Raw genomic sequence first — 17,109 nt, forward strand, 5'->3', positions numbered from 1 at the left:
CTGTACAGTTTCTAGTGTGTTGCTGCATCTAGCATCTTTTAAACCCATTTTCCCTTTTTTTACTTAAAAATAACTTCATATTTATTTTTTCAGCATTTAACTAAAATTATATTATATTTTTTATTGGTAAAGAATTAAAATTATGCTTTTATTTTCTCCCCCCTTTTTTTTAGAAAGATTGCAATGCTTTCCTTGACAAAAAGTAGCTAGCTGCTTCCATACGGTAGTCCTCTTGTAAGGCATCCACCTCTGAACAGGAATAACCCCTTTTTTGCAGGTTCATGTCCACCTGAGCAGATGATCGGTTCTTTCTTTTTTCTTTCAGTTTTTTTCAATGTTAAAATCATAAATTTGACTTTATTATCTCTTTTGGGAAATGTAAATTTAATCAAAAAATCTTCTAAAATACGCATACTTTTGTAATATATCCTAGGTGAACTGTTAACCATGTGGTGTCATTGAACTTTGACACTGCACCATCTGACTTGCTGGCGCTCATTTTTTTGAAATCCAGCGTCCTTCCAAACCTATTTATGTCTGTGATACCTGTATGTATTTTGTGGTATTTCCTGATGAAGGGGGCATGAGACCCCTGAAATGCGTAGAATAAAACCACTGCAATCATACAGCATTCTCCTGGAATTTGTCTAAAGCGGCAGCGCGGAATATAGCTACGAACTCCCTTTGGATTTCTCAGTCCTACAGCTGGTGAGACACCAGACCATTCCTGTCTCTCCTCAGTCCTACAGTTGGTGAGACGCCAGACCATTCCTGTCTGTCCTCAGTCCTACAGTTGGTGAGACACCAGACCATTCCTGTCTCTCCTCAGTCCTACAGTTGGTGAGACGCCAGACCATTCCTGTCTGTCCTCAGTCCTACAGTTGGTGAGACACCAGACCATTCCTGTCTCTCCTCAGTCCTACAGTTGGTGAGACGCCAGACCATTCCTGTCTCTCCTCAGTCCTACAGTTGGTGAGACGCCAGACCATTCCTGTCTGTCCTCAGTCCTACAGTTGGTGAGACACCAGACCATTCCTGTCTGTCCTCAGTCCTACAGTTGGTGAGACACCAGACCATTCCTGTCTCTCCTCAGTACTACAGTTGGTGAGATGCCAGACCATTCCTGTCTGTCCTCAGTCCTACAGTTGGTGAGACACCAGACCATTCCTGTCTGTCCTCAGTCCTACAGTTGGTGAGATACCAGACCATTCCTGTCTCTCCTCAGTCCTACAGTTGGTGAGACACCAGACCATTCCTGTCTCTCCTCAGTCCTACAGTTGGTGAGACGCCAGACCATTCCTGTCTGTCCTCAGTCCTACAGTTGGTGAGACGCCAGACCATTCCTGTCTGTCCTCAGTCCTACAGTTGGTGAGACACCAGACCATTCCTGTCTCTCCTCAGTCCTACAGTTGGTGAGACGCCAGACCATTCCTGTCTGTCCTCAGTCCTACAGTTGGTGAGACGCCAGACCATTCCTGTCTGTCCTCAGTCCTACAGTTGGTGAGACACCAGACCATTCCTGTCTCTCCTCAGTCCTACAGTTGGTGAGACGCCAGACCATTCCTGTCTGTCCTCAGTCCTACAGTTGGTGAGACACCAGACCATTCCTGTCTGTCCTCAGTCCTACAGTTGGTGAGATACCAGACCATTCCTGTCTCTCCTCAGTCCTACAGTTGGTGAGACACCAGACCATTCCTGTCTCTCCTCAGTCCTACAGTTGGTGAGACGCCAGACCATTCCTGTCTGTCCTCAGTCCTACAGTTGGTGAGACGCCAGACCATTCCTGTCTGTCCTCAGTCCTACAGTTGGTGAGACACCAGACCATTCCTGTCTCTCCTCAGTCCTACAGTTGGTGAGACGCCAGACCATTCCTGTCTGTCCTCAGTCCTACAGTTGGTGAGACACCAGACCATTCCTGTCTCTCCTCAGTCCTACAGTTGGTGAGACGCCAGACCATTCCTGTTTGTCCTCAGTCCTACAGTTGGTGAGACACCAGACTATTCCTGTCTCTCCTCAGTACTACAGTTGGTGAGACACCAGACCATTCCTGTCTGTCCTCAGTCCTACAGTCGGCGAGACACCTGACCATTCCTGTCTCTCCTCAGTCTTACAGTCAGTGAGAAACCTGACCATTACTGCCTCTACTCAGTCGGCAACATACCTGACCATTCTTGTCTCTCCTCAGTCCTACAGTTGGTGAAACATCAGACTGTTCCTGCCTCTCCTCAGTCCTACAGTCGGTGAGACACCAGGCTGTTCCTGCTTCGTGCAATACTACCATTGGTGACTATACGTAGAGCTCATATATCGGAGGAAAATGTTGTCCATTGCTGTATGCGCTTTCAGCTTAACCCCCTATATCTGTTCCCCATATTCTGACCTGATAAAAATTGTCTTTTCCAATGAGCAGTTTGGCATTTTCCCACCCTTGTTCTCGTCCAAACACTGTACAGAGGACATCAGTGACCATCACGACAGGGGCCGGGGGGATGCGGTAGCTCCGGATTTCCTCCACATCCAAAATTCTCAGTTCTTTCTGGACAGCAGCCCACTGGAAACAAGCCTGGGACGGAGGACACACAGGAGCAATTGGCTTAGACTAGTACATATGGGGAACACAGATGTGACGATGAGGTGGACCATGGTGTTGAGATGGTGGGGACGCCGATTTGTGATGGAAGGTACAATATCAACAACAGGTATACAACTATGGAGTACACAACCCATGATGATGGCACTATGCTGTGACGTCAGGTCCCCTCTCACCTGGTCCAGGTCGCTCTGTCTCTGGCCCCGCAGTCTGATCAGCCGGGCCCTCACTCTCTCCTTGACTCGGCCCAGCTCCTCACACTCCAGCTGCACTCGTCTCTCGTCTTCTTCATTCATCCCAAGTTCTTTCCTCCAATATTTTGTTTTCTTTCAAGAAAATAAAAACATCTTTATATTCTGTACATATAAAACAAGAGAAAAGTGCAAAGTGTGTGATGGGACAGGGGGTGTATATAGAATTATGCACACATGCAGTGCCTTAAAGTCTTCATACCCCGTTAACTATTCCACATGTACGTTATTGGGACTTTCTGTGATACGGCACAGAGTAGCCTATCACCTGATATGGAGGCAACGCCAGCTCGGCACTGACGAGAACGATCCAGTGTGCAAGGCACGACGTTCTGAACAGATGTCGCCAAAAATCGAGAAGAAGGAGCAGGGAGCTCCAGCTTATGGTAAAAATATTGGAAATCAGTCCATCTTTATTGGGTTAAAAATCCGTACTAAAAAATAACCCTGGATTGTGTATGAATACATACCCTAGTTTCCGTCTCGCACTTTATTTTTGTATGGATTTTTGTTATCCTCGCAGGTGGCCCATGTGGTTCTTGGACCCACTGTGCCACAGGGCCAGACCTGCCTAGGAAGGGGCATAGCTAAGCGGCTACCTGGCGTTCACTGGCGCTCCTGATGGTGGAGACAGACAGGGCTGCAGGAAGCCTCCAGGTGCCATACTTAGGCAGGCGCTGATACTGCAGCTACCGTCCCAGGAGTCGGGTTTCCTGATGTGGGAAGCTGTGACGGGGTCACTGACTAGCCAGAATCATAGACTGATGGACTGTACCGACAGCTTGAGTATAGAAGATAGGTTCTTGTTCAGAGCCGTGGATTTCTGGAGCTCGAGCAATGGACACTGGACTGGCTGCACCGGGACCAGGGTTCCAGTATAGATACCGCAGCGTAGTTTCAGGAATAGGATGCCGCAGTGACTGGAACACAGACAAACTGAACTAACGGGACACAGGATACAGGAATAGTCATAACAGACTCAAGACGGAGCGTGGCAACATACAGTGACACCCTACAAACCACCGAACAGCAACTATAGGGGTTGCTCAGGAACTTTCTCATTAAAGAACTGCACCCACGATAAGTAGTCGATATTACAAAAGGAGACAAAATACAATATGCACAGAGAGTTACAAATAAAAGGGATTAAAATAAGAAACTTACTCTCAGTCGCAGATGTGACATGTTGATAAAGGGGAGGAGAACCTTCCCAGGACAATGGGTCCTTCAGCACAGCTTTGGGTAGCTGGTTCTCCGGGCATGTGACACCTCCCTAATCAAGCGTCCCAGCTTTATTATTATTATTATTATTATTTATTGTTATAGCGCCATTTATTCCATGGCGCTTTACATGTAAGGAGGGGTATACATAATAAAAACAAGTACAATAATGTTAAACAATACAAGTCATAACTGGTACAGGAGGAGAGAGGACCCTGCCCGCGAAGGCTCACAATCTACAAGGGATGGGTGAGAATACAATAGCCGAGGGTAGAGCTGGTCATGCAGCGGTTTGGTCAATCGGTGGTTACTGCAGGTTATAGGCTTGTCGGAAGAGGTGGGTCTTCAGGCTCTTTTTGAAGGTTTCGATGGTAGGTGAGAGTCTGATATGTTGTGGTAGAGAGTTCCAGAGTAGGGGTGATGCGCGAGAGAAATCTTGTATGCGATTGTGGGAAGAGGAGATAAGAGGGGAGTAGAGAAGGAGATCTTGTGAGGATCGGAGGTTGCGTGCCGGAAAGTACCGGGAGACGAGTTCACAGATGTATGGAGGAGACAGGTTGTGGATGGCTTTGTATGTCATGGTTAGGGTTTTGTACTGGAGTCTCTGGGCAATGGGGAGCCAGTGAAGGGATTGACAGAGGGGAGAAGCTGGGGAATAGTGGGGGGACAGGTGGATTAGTCGGGCAGCAGAGTTTAGAATAGATTGGAGGGGTGCGAGAGTGTTCGAGGGGAGGCCGCTGAGCAGGAGGTTGCAGTAGTCAAGGCGAGAGATGATGAGAGCATGGACTAGGGTTTTTGCAGATTTTTGGTTGAGGAATGAACGGATTCGTGAAATATTTTTGAGTTGAAGTCGGAAGGAAGTGGAAAGGGCTTGGATATGTGGTTTGAAGGAGAGACCAGCGTCAAGGATTACCCCAAGGCAGCGAGCTTGTGGGACTGGGGAAAGTGGGCAGCCATTTACTGTAATGGATAGGTTCGTTGGGGGGGACACGTGAGATGGGGGAAAGATGATGAATTCTGTTTTGTCCATGTTAAGTTTCAGAAATCTGGTAGAGAAGAAGGATGAAATAGTGGACAGACATTGAAGGATTCTGGTTAGTAGGGAGGTGATATCTGGTCCAGAGATGTAGAACTGTGTGTCATCAGCATAGAGATGATACTGAAAGCCATGAGATTCTATGAGCTGTCCCAAGCCAAAGGTGTAAATGGAGAAGAGCAGGGGTCCTAGGACTGAACCTTGTGGGACTCTGACAGATAGGGGGCGAGGTGAGGAGGTGGTGTGTGAGTGGGAGACGCTGAATGTCCGGTCAGTTAGGTATGATGAGATCCAGGATAGGGCCAAGTCTGTGATGCCAAGGGATGAGAGGGTCTGTAATAATAGGGAATGGTCCACTGTGTCAAAGGCAGCCGACAGGTCCAGGAGGAGGAGGACAGAGTAGTGTCGCTTGCTCTTGGCGGTTAAGAGGTCATTGGTTACCTTAGTAAGGGCAGTTTCAGTGGAGTGGTGTGACCGGAAGCCAGATTGTAAGCGGTCGAAGAGGGAGCAAGAAGAGAGATGGGAGGACAGTTCAAGGTAGACGTGTTGTTCCAGTAGCTTGGAGGCATAGGGGAGAAGTGATATAGGGCGATAGCTAGATACAGAGGATGGGTCAAGAGAGGGCTTTTTGAGGATAGGTGTGATGGAGGCATGTTTAAAGCTTGAGGGGAAAACACCAGTTGTTAGTGATAGGTTGAAGAGATGGGTTAGGGTTGGGATGAAGATTGTGGTGAGGTTTGGGATGAAGTGGGATGGGATCGGGTCAAGTGCACAGGTGGTGAGATGTGATCTTGAGAGTAGAGTGGAGAGTCGATCTTCTGTAATGGTGGAGAAGTTGGTTTTGGAGGTGGAGGGCTGGGAAATCGAGACGAGGGGCTCTGGGGTTGTTGACCAAAACTGTCTCTGATGTTATCAATCTTCTGCTTGAAAGATGAGGCAAAGTCTTCAGCTGAGATGAGTGGGGAGGGAGGAGGTGCTGGGGGACGGAGGAGAGAATTGAAGGTGTTGAATAACTGTTTAGGGTTGTGAGACAGGGAGGATATAAGAGATGAGAAGTAGGTTTGTTTAGCTGTGGTGAGTGTGGTCTTGAAAGTAGTGAGGGACTGTTTGAATGCGATGAAGTGCTCGTTGGAGTGGGATCTTTTCCATCTGCGCTCAGCAGCCCTGGAAGCTCGCCTCAGTTCTTTGGTCAGGCTGGTGTGCCAGGGCTGTCTGTTGATTTTGCGAGCTTTGGTATGTGTAAGTGGGGCAGCAGATTCCAAAGCTACAGCTATTGTGGTGTTATATAGAGCAGCAACGTCATCCGCATTGTGTAAGGAACTTATATCTGTGAGAGGGAGGAGGATTCAGAGAATGAGTGTAGGTCAAGGTGTTTAAGATTTCTGCAAGGGTGTGAAAGTTTGTGGGGTGGGGATTGTAGACATGAAGTGGAGAGGGAAGAGAATGTGAGAAGATTGTGGTCAGAGAGAGGAAGAGGTGAGTTAGGGAGCAGAGGCGGGTGAAGATGAGGTCCAGTGTGTGGCCATCTTTGTGGGTGGCTGTAGAAGACCATTGAGTGAGGCCGAAGGAGGAAGTGAGAGATGGAAGTTTAGTGGCAGCTGAGAGGGAAGTGTCAATGGGGATGGTAAAGTCGCCCATGATGATAGTAGGGATGTCCGCGGAAAGGAAATGAAGTAGCCAGGTGGTAAAGTGGTCAAAGAAGGTGGTGGCTGGCCCTGGGGGGCGGTAGATGACAGCCAGTTGGAGGTTGGAGGGGGAATAGATGCGCACAGAGTGCACCTCAAAGGAAGGGAGGGTAACAGAGGGTGGCAGTGGGATTGGGGTGAAGGAGCAGGTATCTGACAGGAGAAAACCAACTCCTCCGCCATGTTTGCTGCTGGGGCAGGGGGTGTGAGAAAGGTGGAAGCCACCATATGAAAGTGCAGCAGGAGAGGCTGTGTCAGTAGCGGTAAGCCAGGTTTCGGTGATGGCGAGGAAGGAAAGTTTGGTAGTAACAAAAAGATCATGGATGTAGGAAAGCTTGTTGCAGACAGAGCGAGGGTTCCACAGAGCTCCTGTTAGTGGGACTGGGGAAGTGGGGGCTGGGTGAATGGGTATAAGGTTGGAGTGGTTACGGAAGGTTGTTGTCATGATCACGTGTGTCAGGACGCAGATGTTTCCGCAAGGCGAACCCATATGACACACGTGACCCTGGATACACCGCCTCCAGTGGGGCGCATTTAAATAATAAAACGTGCAGGTGGATACGCCGCCTCCACCTGGCGAATTTGGGTATTACACGTTATATACATAAAATCTGGAAACCCCGCCTCCAGTACGGCGAATTTAAATAATAAAGGGGGAACCTGGGAAACTTTAACAATGGTGGGCCCTGCGATAGGGAATGGGGACATGGAGACCTCCTAAGCTCCCCTGAGCCAGTGTCCCTGCACTCCTTTTAGAATTTTGGATAACTAGAGGCGGAAGACCTGTGAAGACTCAGACGTCAAGGTTAGATTTCAGAAAGGCAGATTTTAAGGGATTCAGAAAGAGAATTGGAGGAATCCAATGGCTGGATATCCTTAAAGACAAAAATGTCCAGGAAGGATGGGAAATCTTGAAAAATGAAATTCTCAAAGCACAGTTGTTAACAATTCCGAAAAGAGGGAAGAATAGGAAGCAGTTAAGGAAACCAGGATGGATGAACACAGAACTTAAGCACATGCTAAAAAGGAAGAAAAAAATGTTTATAAAATGGAAAGAGGGAGGCATATCTAAAGAAGAATATAATGCTGTCTGCAGAACCTGCAGGGCACAAATCAGATTAGCTAAAGCTGAAAATGAATTGAGGCTTGCAAGAGATGTCAAAAGCAATAATAAAGGATTTTGGGGATATGTCAAAAGTAAAAGAAAAGTCAAAGATGCTATAGGATTTTTACAGGATGAAAATGATGAAATGGTAAGACAGGATGTTGAGAAGGCTGAACTTTTAAATTCCTATTTTGCATCTGTTTTCTCTCAGAAAGGAAATGTAACATCAACTGTTATTCACTGTCCTATTAAGGGAATAGAAGAATCCAGGATATCTATAAACAGAAAGATAGTGAGGAAACACTTAGCTAGCCTAAATGAATTCAAGTCTCCAGGTCCAGATGAATTACACCCCAGAGTACTGAAGGAGATAGCAGAAGAAATTTTTGAACCCCTCTCTATAATCTTTGAAAATTCTTGGAGAACAGGAGAAGTGCCAGAAGACTGTAGAAGAGCAAATGTTGTTCCTATCTTCAAAAAGGGGAAGAAGGTGGACCCAGGTAACTATAGGCCGGTGAGTCTGACTTCTATACCAGGAAAGATCTTTGAACAAATTATTAAACAACATGTATGTCAATACCTGGATAAGAATGAAGTGATTAAACAGAGTCAGCATGGGTTTGTAACTAATAAGTCATGTCAGACTAACTTAATTTCCTTCTATGACGGTATCACTGATTGGGTGGATCAAGGAAATGCTGTAGATATAGTATATCTTGACTTCAGCAAAGCATTTGACAAAGTCTCTCATACAATCCTTATTGAAAAAATGACTAAGTATGGAATGGACAAGGCAACTGTTAGGTGGATTCATAACTGGCTTAGTGATCGGACCCAAAGAGTGGTCGTAAATGGCTGCACATCCAGTTGGAAGAATGTCTCAAGTGGGGTACCACAGGGCTCTGTCCTGGGCCCAGTATTGTTCAACATCTTTATCAACGATTTAGATGAAGGAATTGAGGGTAAACTGATTAAATTTGCTGATGACACAAAGCTAGGAGGGATAGCTAATACTAGAGAAGAGAGAGAGAGGATTCAAAAAGATTTAAATAAACTGGAGAAGTGGGCAGCAACAAACAGAATGGTTTTTAACAGGGAGAAATGCAAAGTACTACATCTGGGCAATAAAAATGGAAAAAGCATATATAGAATGGGAGGAATAGGGCTAAGTGACAGCACATGTGAAAAAGACTTGGGTATACTAATAGATCACAGACTGAATATGAGTCAACAGTGTGATGCAGCAGCAAAAAAGGCAAATGCAATTCTAGGATGTATTAACAGAAGCATACAGTCTAGATCACGTGAAGTCATTATTTCCCTCTACTCCTCTTTGGTCAGACCTCATCTGGAATATTGTGTCCAGTTTTGGGCACCACATTTTAAAAAAGACATCAACAAACTGGAGCAAGTTCAGAAAAGAGCGACCAGAATGGTGACCGGTCTGCAAACCCTGTCTTATGAGGAAAGGTTGCAGGATTTGGGAATGTTTAGTTTGCAAAAGAGAAGACTGAGAGGAGACTTAATAGCTGTCTACAAATATCTAAAGGGCTGTCACATTGTAGAAGGATCAACTTTATTCTCATTTGCACAAGGAAAGACTAGAAGCAATGGGATGAAACTGAATGGGAGGAGACACAGATTAGATATTAGAAAAAACTTTTTGACAGTTAGAGTGATCAATGAGTGGAACAGGCTGCCACGAGAAGTGGTGAGTTCTCCTTCAATGGAAGTCTTCAAACAGAGGCTGGACAGACATCTGACTGGGATGATTTAGCGAATCCTGCTTTGAGCAGGGGGTTGGACCAGATGGCCCAGGAGGTCCCTTCCAACTCTACGATTCTATGATTCCTTACATTCCCTAAACAGGCTCCGCACCTGTCGCCGCACGCGTACCTTAACGCCCTTGCTCACCCTGACCCTAAACCCTCACTAGGGAATGGGTCGGTGCGGAGACTAATCCCACCACTGCACTAATAACACACATGAGGAAAGAGACAATACAGGGGAAACACCACTTAGCTTTGCTCTGCTGCGTGCGCTCCCAGCAACAGAGCCCACCACCTGCGTGCGTCTTCTCCTCCACCCGGATCCATACCCATAACAGGATCCTTCACCTTAGTGCAGCCTTGGAGCAGAGTCCACCACCAGTTGCAGCTGCTTAGAACCAGAGTCCCAAATATGAGTTCAGCTTCTGACCCGAAGTCGAGCATGCTTGAGTCCAGTTCAGCAGCCAAGTCCCACATGGTGAGTGCCACTCTCCATAGTCGCCACTCCACCAGCCCATGCAGACACTTCCCGCTGACACCATCACTGCGACTCCACCACGCCATGCCAGCCCTTCGTCCAGACACCATAGCTGAAACACGTCCCCCCTGGCTAAGCTGCGCAGGACTCCTCACCAGCTCCATCCTTCCTCCAGGCTCTCCAACTCAGAGTGAACACAAACTCACAATATCACAGGCAGTGATTGCACACCCCTAGCACACCTTTATAGGGTGTCACACCTGATTCATAATTAAGTGCACAAACCTAACCTAAGGTGCAATACCACAACCGGGGACAGTCAAAACACCTTTGAACTTTCCAAAGTAAAAAAAGTTCACCCAGTGCAATTTAAAACTGTCAGATCATGACAGTACCCCCTCCTTAATGAGGGGCCTCTGGACCCTCAAGACCACCCCTCATTAGGGAAACACCCACAGCGGGGACGCCCAGACCCTGAGTTCACCCCACCATTACCTGACACTTCAGGTTTATGACAAACGCACCGCTGGTATTGGCAATAAAGTTCATTTTGGAGGCACCACTCATCTCCACAGCGCCGACCTGGGGAGCGAGTTTATGTATGTGTATGTTTGTTTGTTATGAGCTGATCAGGCTCCACAACACACTTCCACAAGATGTTTTTTGGTGGCACACATACACGCTCGTTCACACACAGGTCCGGACCTGAATGTTTATTACACACATTCGTTTGTCAAAAAATTGGTGAACTCATTCAGGACCTGATCACAGAGGCGTCGCCCTGTGTCACCACACTCACACCCCCGCTATTCACCAAGGGATCACCACCCTCCAACCCTCTTCACCATGAGGTCTGCGCCTCCCAGGGTTGGTTTATGGCGAGGGTTGAGATTTGTCCCTACTCCCCCGCAGCACACCTGCTGCACACACCAGGAGGAGAAGGGGATGGGAAATGGAGGAAATATACACTCACTGGTCGCCTCCACACGGCCAGGAGGGGCGGCTTCTACGGTGGTATTTGAAGATTTGGCGTAAACCCCGCGGACTCTACATCAGTCTGCTCATCACTGGAACGCACCCCTTCACCTCGGGGAACACCAAGCAGCTCCGTGGGGCACCATTCCTCCCACCTGCCTGGGTACGCCCATGTGCATGAGCAAGTCCCGCTCCCCAGCAGCGACTCCAGGGGCTTTTGCCAGACCCGCAATTTGCCAAAGCCGCCATTTTGATTTCCTGGTTACCTGAGCAGAGGCCCCAGACCGTGATAACTGCTGCTGCAGCTGCTCTAAACACCTTGCCGCTCCCCACTCACATCAGTGAGGCCCGGCAGCAATTACTCAGCGGTCTCCACATGGCCAAAGCTCACCAGAAAAAAAACTGTAAGGCCTGTGATAATGTCATGGTCACTGTGTGTCTGGGCGCAGGTGTTACCGCAAGGCGAACCCATAACACACGTGACCCTGGATACACCGCCTCCAGTGGGGCGAATTTAAATAATAAAACGTGCAGGTGGATATGCCGCCTCCACCTGGCGAATTTAGGTATTACACGTTATAAATACATTTCTGGAAACACCGCCTCCAGTACGGCGAATTTAAATAATAAGGGGGGAACCTGGGAAACTTTAACAATGGTGGGCCCTGCGATAGGGAATGGGGACATGGAGACCTCCTAAGCTCCCCTGAGCCAGTGTCCCTGCACTCCTTACATTCCCTAAACAGGCTCCGCACCTGTCGCCGCACGCGTACCTTAATGCCCTTGCTCACCCTGACCCTAAACCCTCACTAGGGAATGGGTCGGTGCGGAGACTAATCCCACCACTGCACTAATAACACACATGAGGAAAGAGACAATACAGGGGAAACACCACTTAGCTTTGCTCTGCTGCGTGCGCTCCCAGCAACAGAGCCCACCACCTGCGTGCGTCTTCTCCTCCACCCGGATCCATACCCATAACAGGATCCTTCACCTTAGTGCAGCCTTGGAGCAGAGTCCACCACCAGTTGCAGCTGCTTAGAACCAGAGTCCCAAGGATGAGTTCAGCTTCTGACCCGAAGTCGAGCATGCTTGAGTCCAGTTCAGCAGCCAAGTCCCACATGTGAGTGCCACTCTCCATAGTCGCCACTCCACCAGCCCATGCAGACACTTCCCGCTGACACCATCACTGCGACTCCACCACGCCATGCCAGCCCTTCGTCCAGACACCATAGCTGAAACACGTCCTCCCTGGCTAAGCTGCGCAGGACTCCTCACCAGCTCCATCCTTCCTCCAGGCTCTCCAACTCAGAGTGAACACAAACTCACAATATCACAGGCAGTGATTGCACACCCCTAGCACACCTTTATAGGGTGTCACACCTGATTCATAATTAAGTGCACAAACCTAACCTAAGGTGCAATACCACAACCACCACCGGGGACAGTCAAAACACCTTTGAACTTTCCAAAGTAAAAAAAGTTCACCCAGTGCAATTTAAAACTGTCAGATCATGACAGTTGTGAAATGACTGTGGGAATGTGGTGAGGAGGACCAGGATTTGGAGAGATATCACCAGCAGTGAGAAGGAGCAGAGAAAGTGTTAGCAGGTGGGAGCAGGAGAGGGCATGAGGGGGCTGTCTGTGTTTGGAGACAGAGGATTGTATGTAAAGGAACAGTTTTGAGGAGGTGAGGTGGATGGGGAGGATTGAAGAAGAGATGAACAGTTCCTTACTAGGAGTAGGGATTAGGGGAATTAACAGAAAGTGAAGGATTATAGGGGTGAAAGTGAAAACAAACAGAAACATTGTTTACAGTGACTGTGTACAGTTACCTTCAGTTCCCTTCAGGTTCACTTCTGGTTTTAATTCTAAAATTTAACTTCACACTTCTAGGACACACTTCTAGGAATCACACTGCAGACTGAAGTCTATGCAGACTTGAGCTATGCAATATATGTACAACTAAGTGCAGTCAGGTGTGAAGCAGAGAGGAGTGGTCTCTGCTCATCTTGGCCAGACAATTAAGAGTGGACCAGATGCATATGATCAAGCCAGAGTAAACAAGGTCATAAATAACTCTGGGGTAAGCTGGGGTTAGCTGGAAGGCATACCATGTGAATGCTAGGTGCAGAGGCAAGTCTGTGTGCAAAGCTGGGTGATGCACTGTGTCCCCTTCATAGACAGACAGCAGGAGAGCAGGAGAGCTGGGTGGATGAACATACCATGTGAATGCTAGGTGCAGAGGCAAGTCTGTGTGCAAAGCTGGGTGATGTACTATGTGCTCTTCATAGACAGACAGCAGGAGAGCTGGAGAGCTGGGTGGATGAACATACCATTTATGCTTTTTTCTTGCTGACCTCACTGAGTGGGCTGAGTTAAAGAGTGTACGCCTCTTTTTAAAAGTTATTAAAAACTTTTACTTGCCTCGTCTTTGGCTGGGGACCTTACAGGTGATGACGGGAGCATTATATGTTCCCCTGCCAATTTATCTTTCTTTAGATACCAAATATGACACGTCTGCATGTTACTGGGGAGGGGAAACTTTCCCTGGCTTCTGATGGGCGCACAGGCTGCAAAACGTTGCGGTGTGTAAATTCTAAATTCTACCGATTATGGAAATATCTTTCTCCTGTCCCTATGAATATTGTGAGTTATTAAATTTGAGTTTGAATAGACAAAGGAAATCTTAAATCCTTGGCGGGATGAACGGAATTTAACTAGTCAGGGCAATAAAATGACCATGTGCTGAAGGGAGGGGGGGATCGGTTGGGAAGCATGTCATTCACAAGGAGAGGCAACAGGCAGCTCTGGATGGGTGCTACAGTTATTTAAGGAATAACTCATATGGAACTAGAGCGAAAGGAGGGCAACAGAATTAATAAAGGGGATGGGGGAACTACAATACCCAGAGAGATGAGCAAAATTAGGATTATTTAGTCTAGAAAAAAGACGACTGAGGGGCAATCTAATAACCATGTATAAGTATATAAGGGGGCAATACAAATATCTCTCCGAGGATCTGTTTATACCAAGGAAGGTGACGGTCACAAGGGGGCATTCTCTGCGTCTGGAGGAGAGAAGGTTTCTCCACCAACATAGAAGAGGATTCTTTACTGTTAGGGCAGTGAGAATCTGGAATTCCCTGCCTGAGGAGGTGGTGATGGCGAACTCAGCCGAGGGGTTCAAGAGAGGCCTGGATGTCTTCCTGGAGCGTAACAATATTGTATCTTACAGTGATTAGGTTCTTTAGAAGAACGGAGATCTGGGGATTTATTCTGACGGAATATAGGCTGAACTGGACGGACACAGGGCTTTTTTTCGGCCTTGATAACTATGTTACTAAATTTTCCTAATATTGGTATTTTCCGTTATCCCTGTTCACATTACTTTGTTAGTCTGATTGGTGTACTATGGTACACTACTACTCCACTCTTCCCTGGGTGGGAGAAGGGTACATGTGGCGCCCCCTGGAGTATGGTCGTCACACTGGCTTTGCCTTCCTCCAGGGGAGGGTAATGCCAGGCTTGGAGGCAATGATGGGACTCTCTCGCAGTCAATCTATGCATGCAACACAGTTCCACTCCAGGCCAGCAGGGGGAACTCTGAACCGGGATTCAGGGGAGGAGTGGTCAGTTAGTCTGCGGAGGGTGAAGTGTGCAGACGTGTGGAAGGAGCGCTGAGATAGAGCGGAGAGGACGAGCTCATCTCTGGAGAGAGCGCATGAACTGGAGCCTGGTCTCCACGGTTGTACGGATACTAACGGTCCTGCAACAGACACCATAGGAGTAGGAGGCTGTAGATGCCCTACTCCCATCTAAGACTTGAGGGCACAACAGCATCTTGGATAGTGATCCGGGACTCAGGAGAAAGGAGTCCCCGAGATAGGCTACAGCTGTCTGCCGTGCAAGTGAGGTTCTTGGGAACATCTGGCAGGAGGAACTCCAGTGTAACTCAGTACTAGGAGTACATCATTCGAATAAGCGCTAGGGAAGGAGACTGCACAGCCCATCTGCTGAGAGAGAATTCCTGAGTTGCTCCAGGCTAGCCTGCTCCAGTACCATCTGTAATCAGGACCCTGGACTGCAGTTATCAAGTAAAGGTACAGAAATTGCATATCGCTGTGTCTTGTCTGCTTCCTAACTTTCCGGCACTGCTACATCCCCGTGCCGACCACATCTACACTGCCCTGGGACTACAGCTTCACCTGTGGGGAGCTTTTACACCCTTGCTGCACCATACCATCAGTTCCAGCGGATCTGCACGCAGCGTCGGCTTAACATCTCCCTTGCCGAACACCACAGGTGGCGTCACGAACTATTCATCTAACTACATTCCACCATTCACATCTTCCTATTACTTGGGCGCCCAGGGCCACGGTCCGGGTGACCGCTGCTGTGACACGTCCCACTGATACCGGCCCGGTACCGAGTCCCCACAGCCCTGGGAGGGCGACCCATACACACTGAGGGCGGATTCAGGAGCCTAGGCAAGGTACGTGGCCCTGGATTCTTCACCATCAGAAGTAATCTGGGGAACAGGATGTACTAGGGCACCCCTAGCATTAGGGACAGGGAAGGAGCCCCTGGTACCAGGACACACAACAACAGAGTTGTGACAAATATAGCCCAAGTTCTGAACATCTCACAGAGCACTGTACAATCCATCATCCAAAAATAGAAGGCGTATGGCACAACTGCAAACCTACCAAGACATGGCCGTCCACCTAACCCGACATACCAAGCACGGAGAGAACTAATGAGAGAATCAGCCAGAGAACCATGGTCACTGGAGAAGCCGCAGAGATCCACAGCTCAGGGGGGAGAACTATTAGTTGTGTACTCCAAAAATTTGGAAAAGAAAAAGAGTATACAGACATTACAGCTGGGGATCACAGCTGATTCTTTATGTCAGATAAAACATTTCATTGCCTGTTTTTAAAAAATGTTTTACCTCAAAGACAGAATCATTTGTGATCCTATCTGGTAATATCTGTATGCTCTCTTTTGCTTCCCCCCTGCCCAGGAGCTGTAGTATGATCAGATCATGTTCTTGTATGGTCGGACACGACCATTATACAGTACAGCAGGGGCACACGTATAAGATTATCTCAGCACAGAAACATTTTATTATTTCAAATCCAATTGTGGAAATTATTATTATTCCAAGATCTTTTGATTACATCATCTTTATTGATTTGAAAACAACTTTAAGCTTATGGATGCAACGTGAAAAAATGTGGAAAAGTTCATGGGGTATGAATACTTTTTCAAAACACTGAATGTATACACTGACAATACAGGGGTGTATATATTTTTAGTAGACTCCCCGACCTGTCATGTGCCTCCTCTGGCCTCTATCTTACATATACAGACCTCCTCCGCCTCCTGGAGTTGGCGCGAGCACTCCTCCATCTTCTGTGTGCACTCGTCTTGCACATTACTGACTTGCTGCACTCGATACACAGCGCGCCGGAGCCTGGAGCGACACACACACCATTATACAGCAGAGCTGCATGGAGGGCTGCACCCCCACGTAATAGGAGGACCAGAAGGGTGATAAATTACCAAGAGTTACCCAAAATACAGACGCTGTGCAAGAGAAAGTAAGTACACCCTCACTGCTTCCATAGTAATGACCACAGTCAGAAGCAGCCAGATGCTGCCGCCAATCACATGGCGGTGTCACATCTATAAAAGCAGAAGTTCTGACAGTCTGCTGGTCTGGAGCGCACAGGGATGTGTTCACACACGACGAAGGAGGAAAGTGATTTCAGCAAGGATCTTAGCTGCTGCTGCCCCGAGATATGAGGTCACTTCTCAACAATACGTAGAGGTGTATGGAGGCACACAATGTATAGAGGTGTATGGAGGAACACAATGTATAGAGGTGTATGGAGGAACACAATGTATAGAGGTGTATGGAGATACACAATGTATAGAGGTGTATGGAGATACACAATGTATAGAGGAGTATGGAGATACACAATGTATAGAGGT

General features: G+C 47.8%; 1 protein-coding gene across 2 annotated transcripts in view; it reads right to left on the minus strand.

The window, feature by feature from the left end:
- The window catches only part of DNHD1 (dynein heavy chain domain 1), a 185,293-nt gene extending 168,401 nt beyond the window's left edge, over window positions 1–16,892 (minus strand). For both annotated transcript variants that reach the window (XM_073559822.1, XM_073559821.1), the window contains exons 1-3: window positions 16,486–16,892; window positions 2,767–2,916; window positions 2,381–2,563 (exon numbers count right to left, since the gene is read on the minus strand). In XM_073559822.1, the coding sequence (XP_073415923.1) occupies window positions 2,381–2,563; window positions 2,767–2,916; window positions 16,486–16,524 (372 nt within the window). In that variant the 5' untranslated portion in view covers window positions 16,525–16,892. The remainder of the gene's footprint in view (window positions 1–2,380; window positions 2,564–2,766; window positions 2,917–16,485) is intronic.
- Between the last annotated feature and the right edge of the window lie 217 nt (window positions 16,893–17,109).

This window comes from Dendrobates tinctorius, unplaced genomic scaffold, assembly GCF_039654945.1.
Source record: "Dendrobates tinctorius isolate UK_male_01 unplaced genomic scaffold, ASM3965494v1 ptg000275l, whole genome shotgun sequence".
NCBI lineage: Eukaryota > Metazoa > Chordata > Amphibia > Anura > Dendrobatidae > Dendrobates > Dendrobates tinctorius.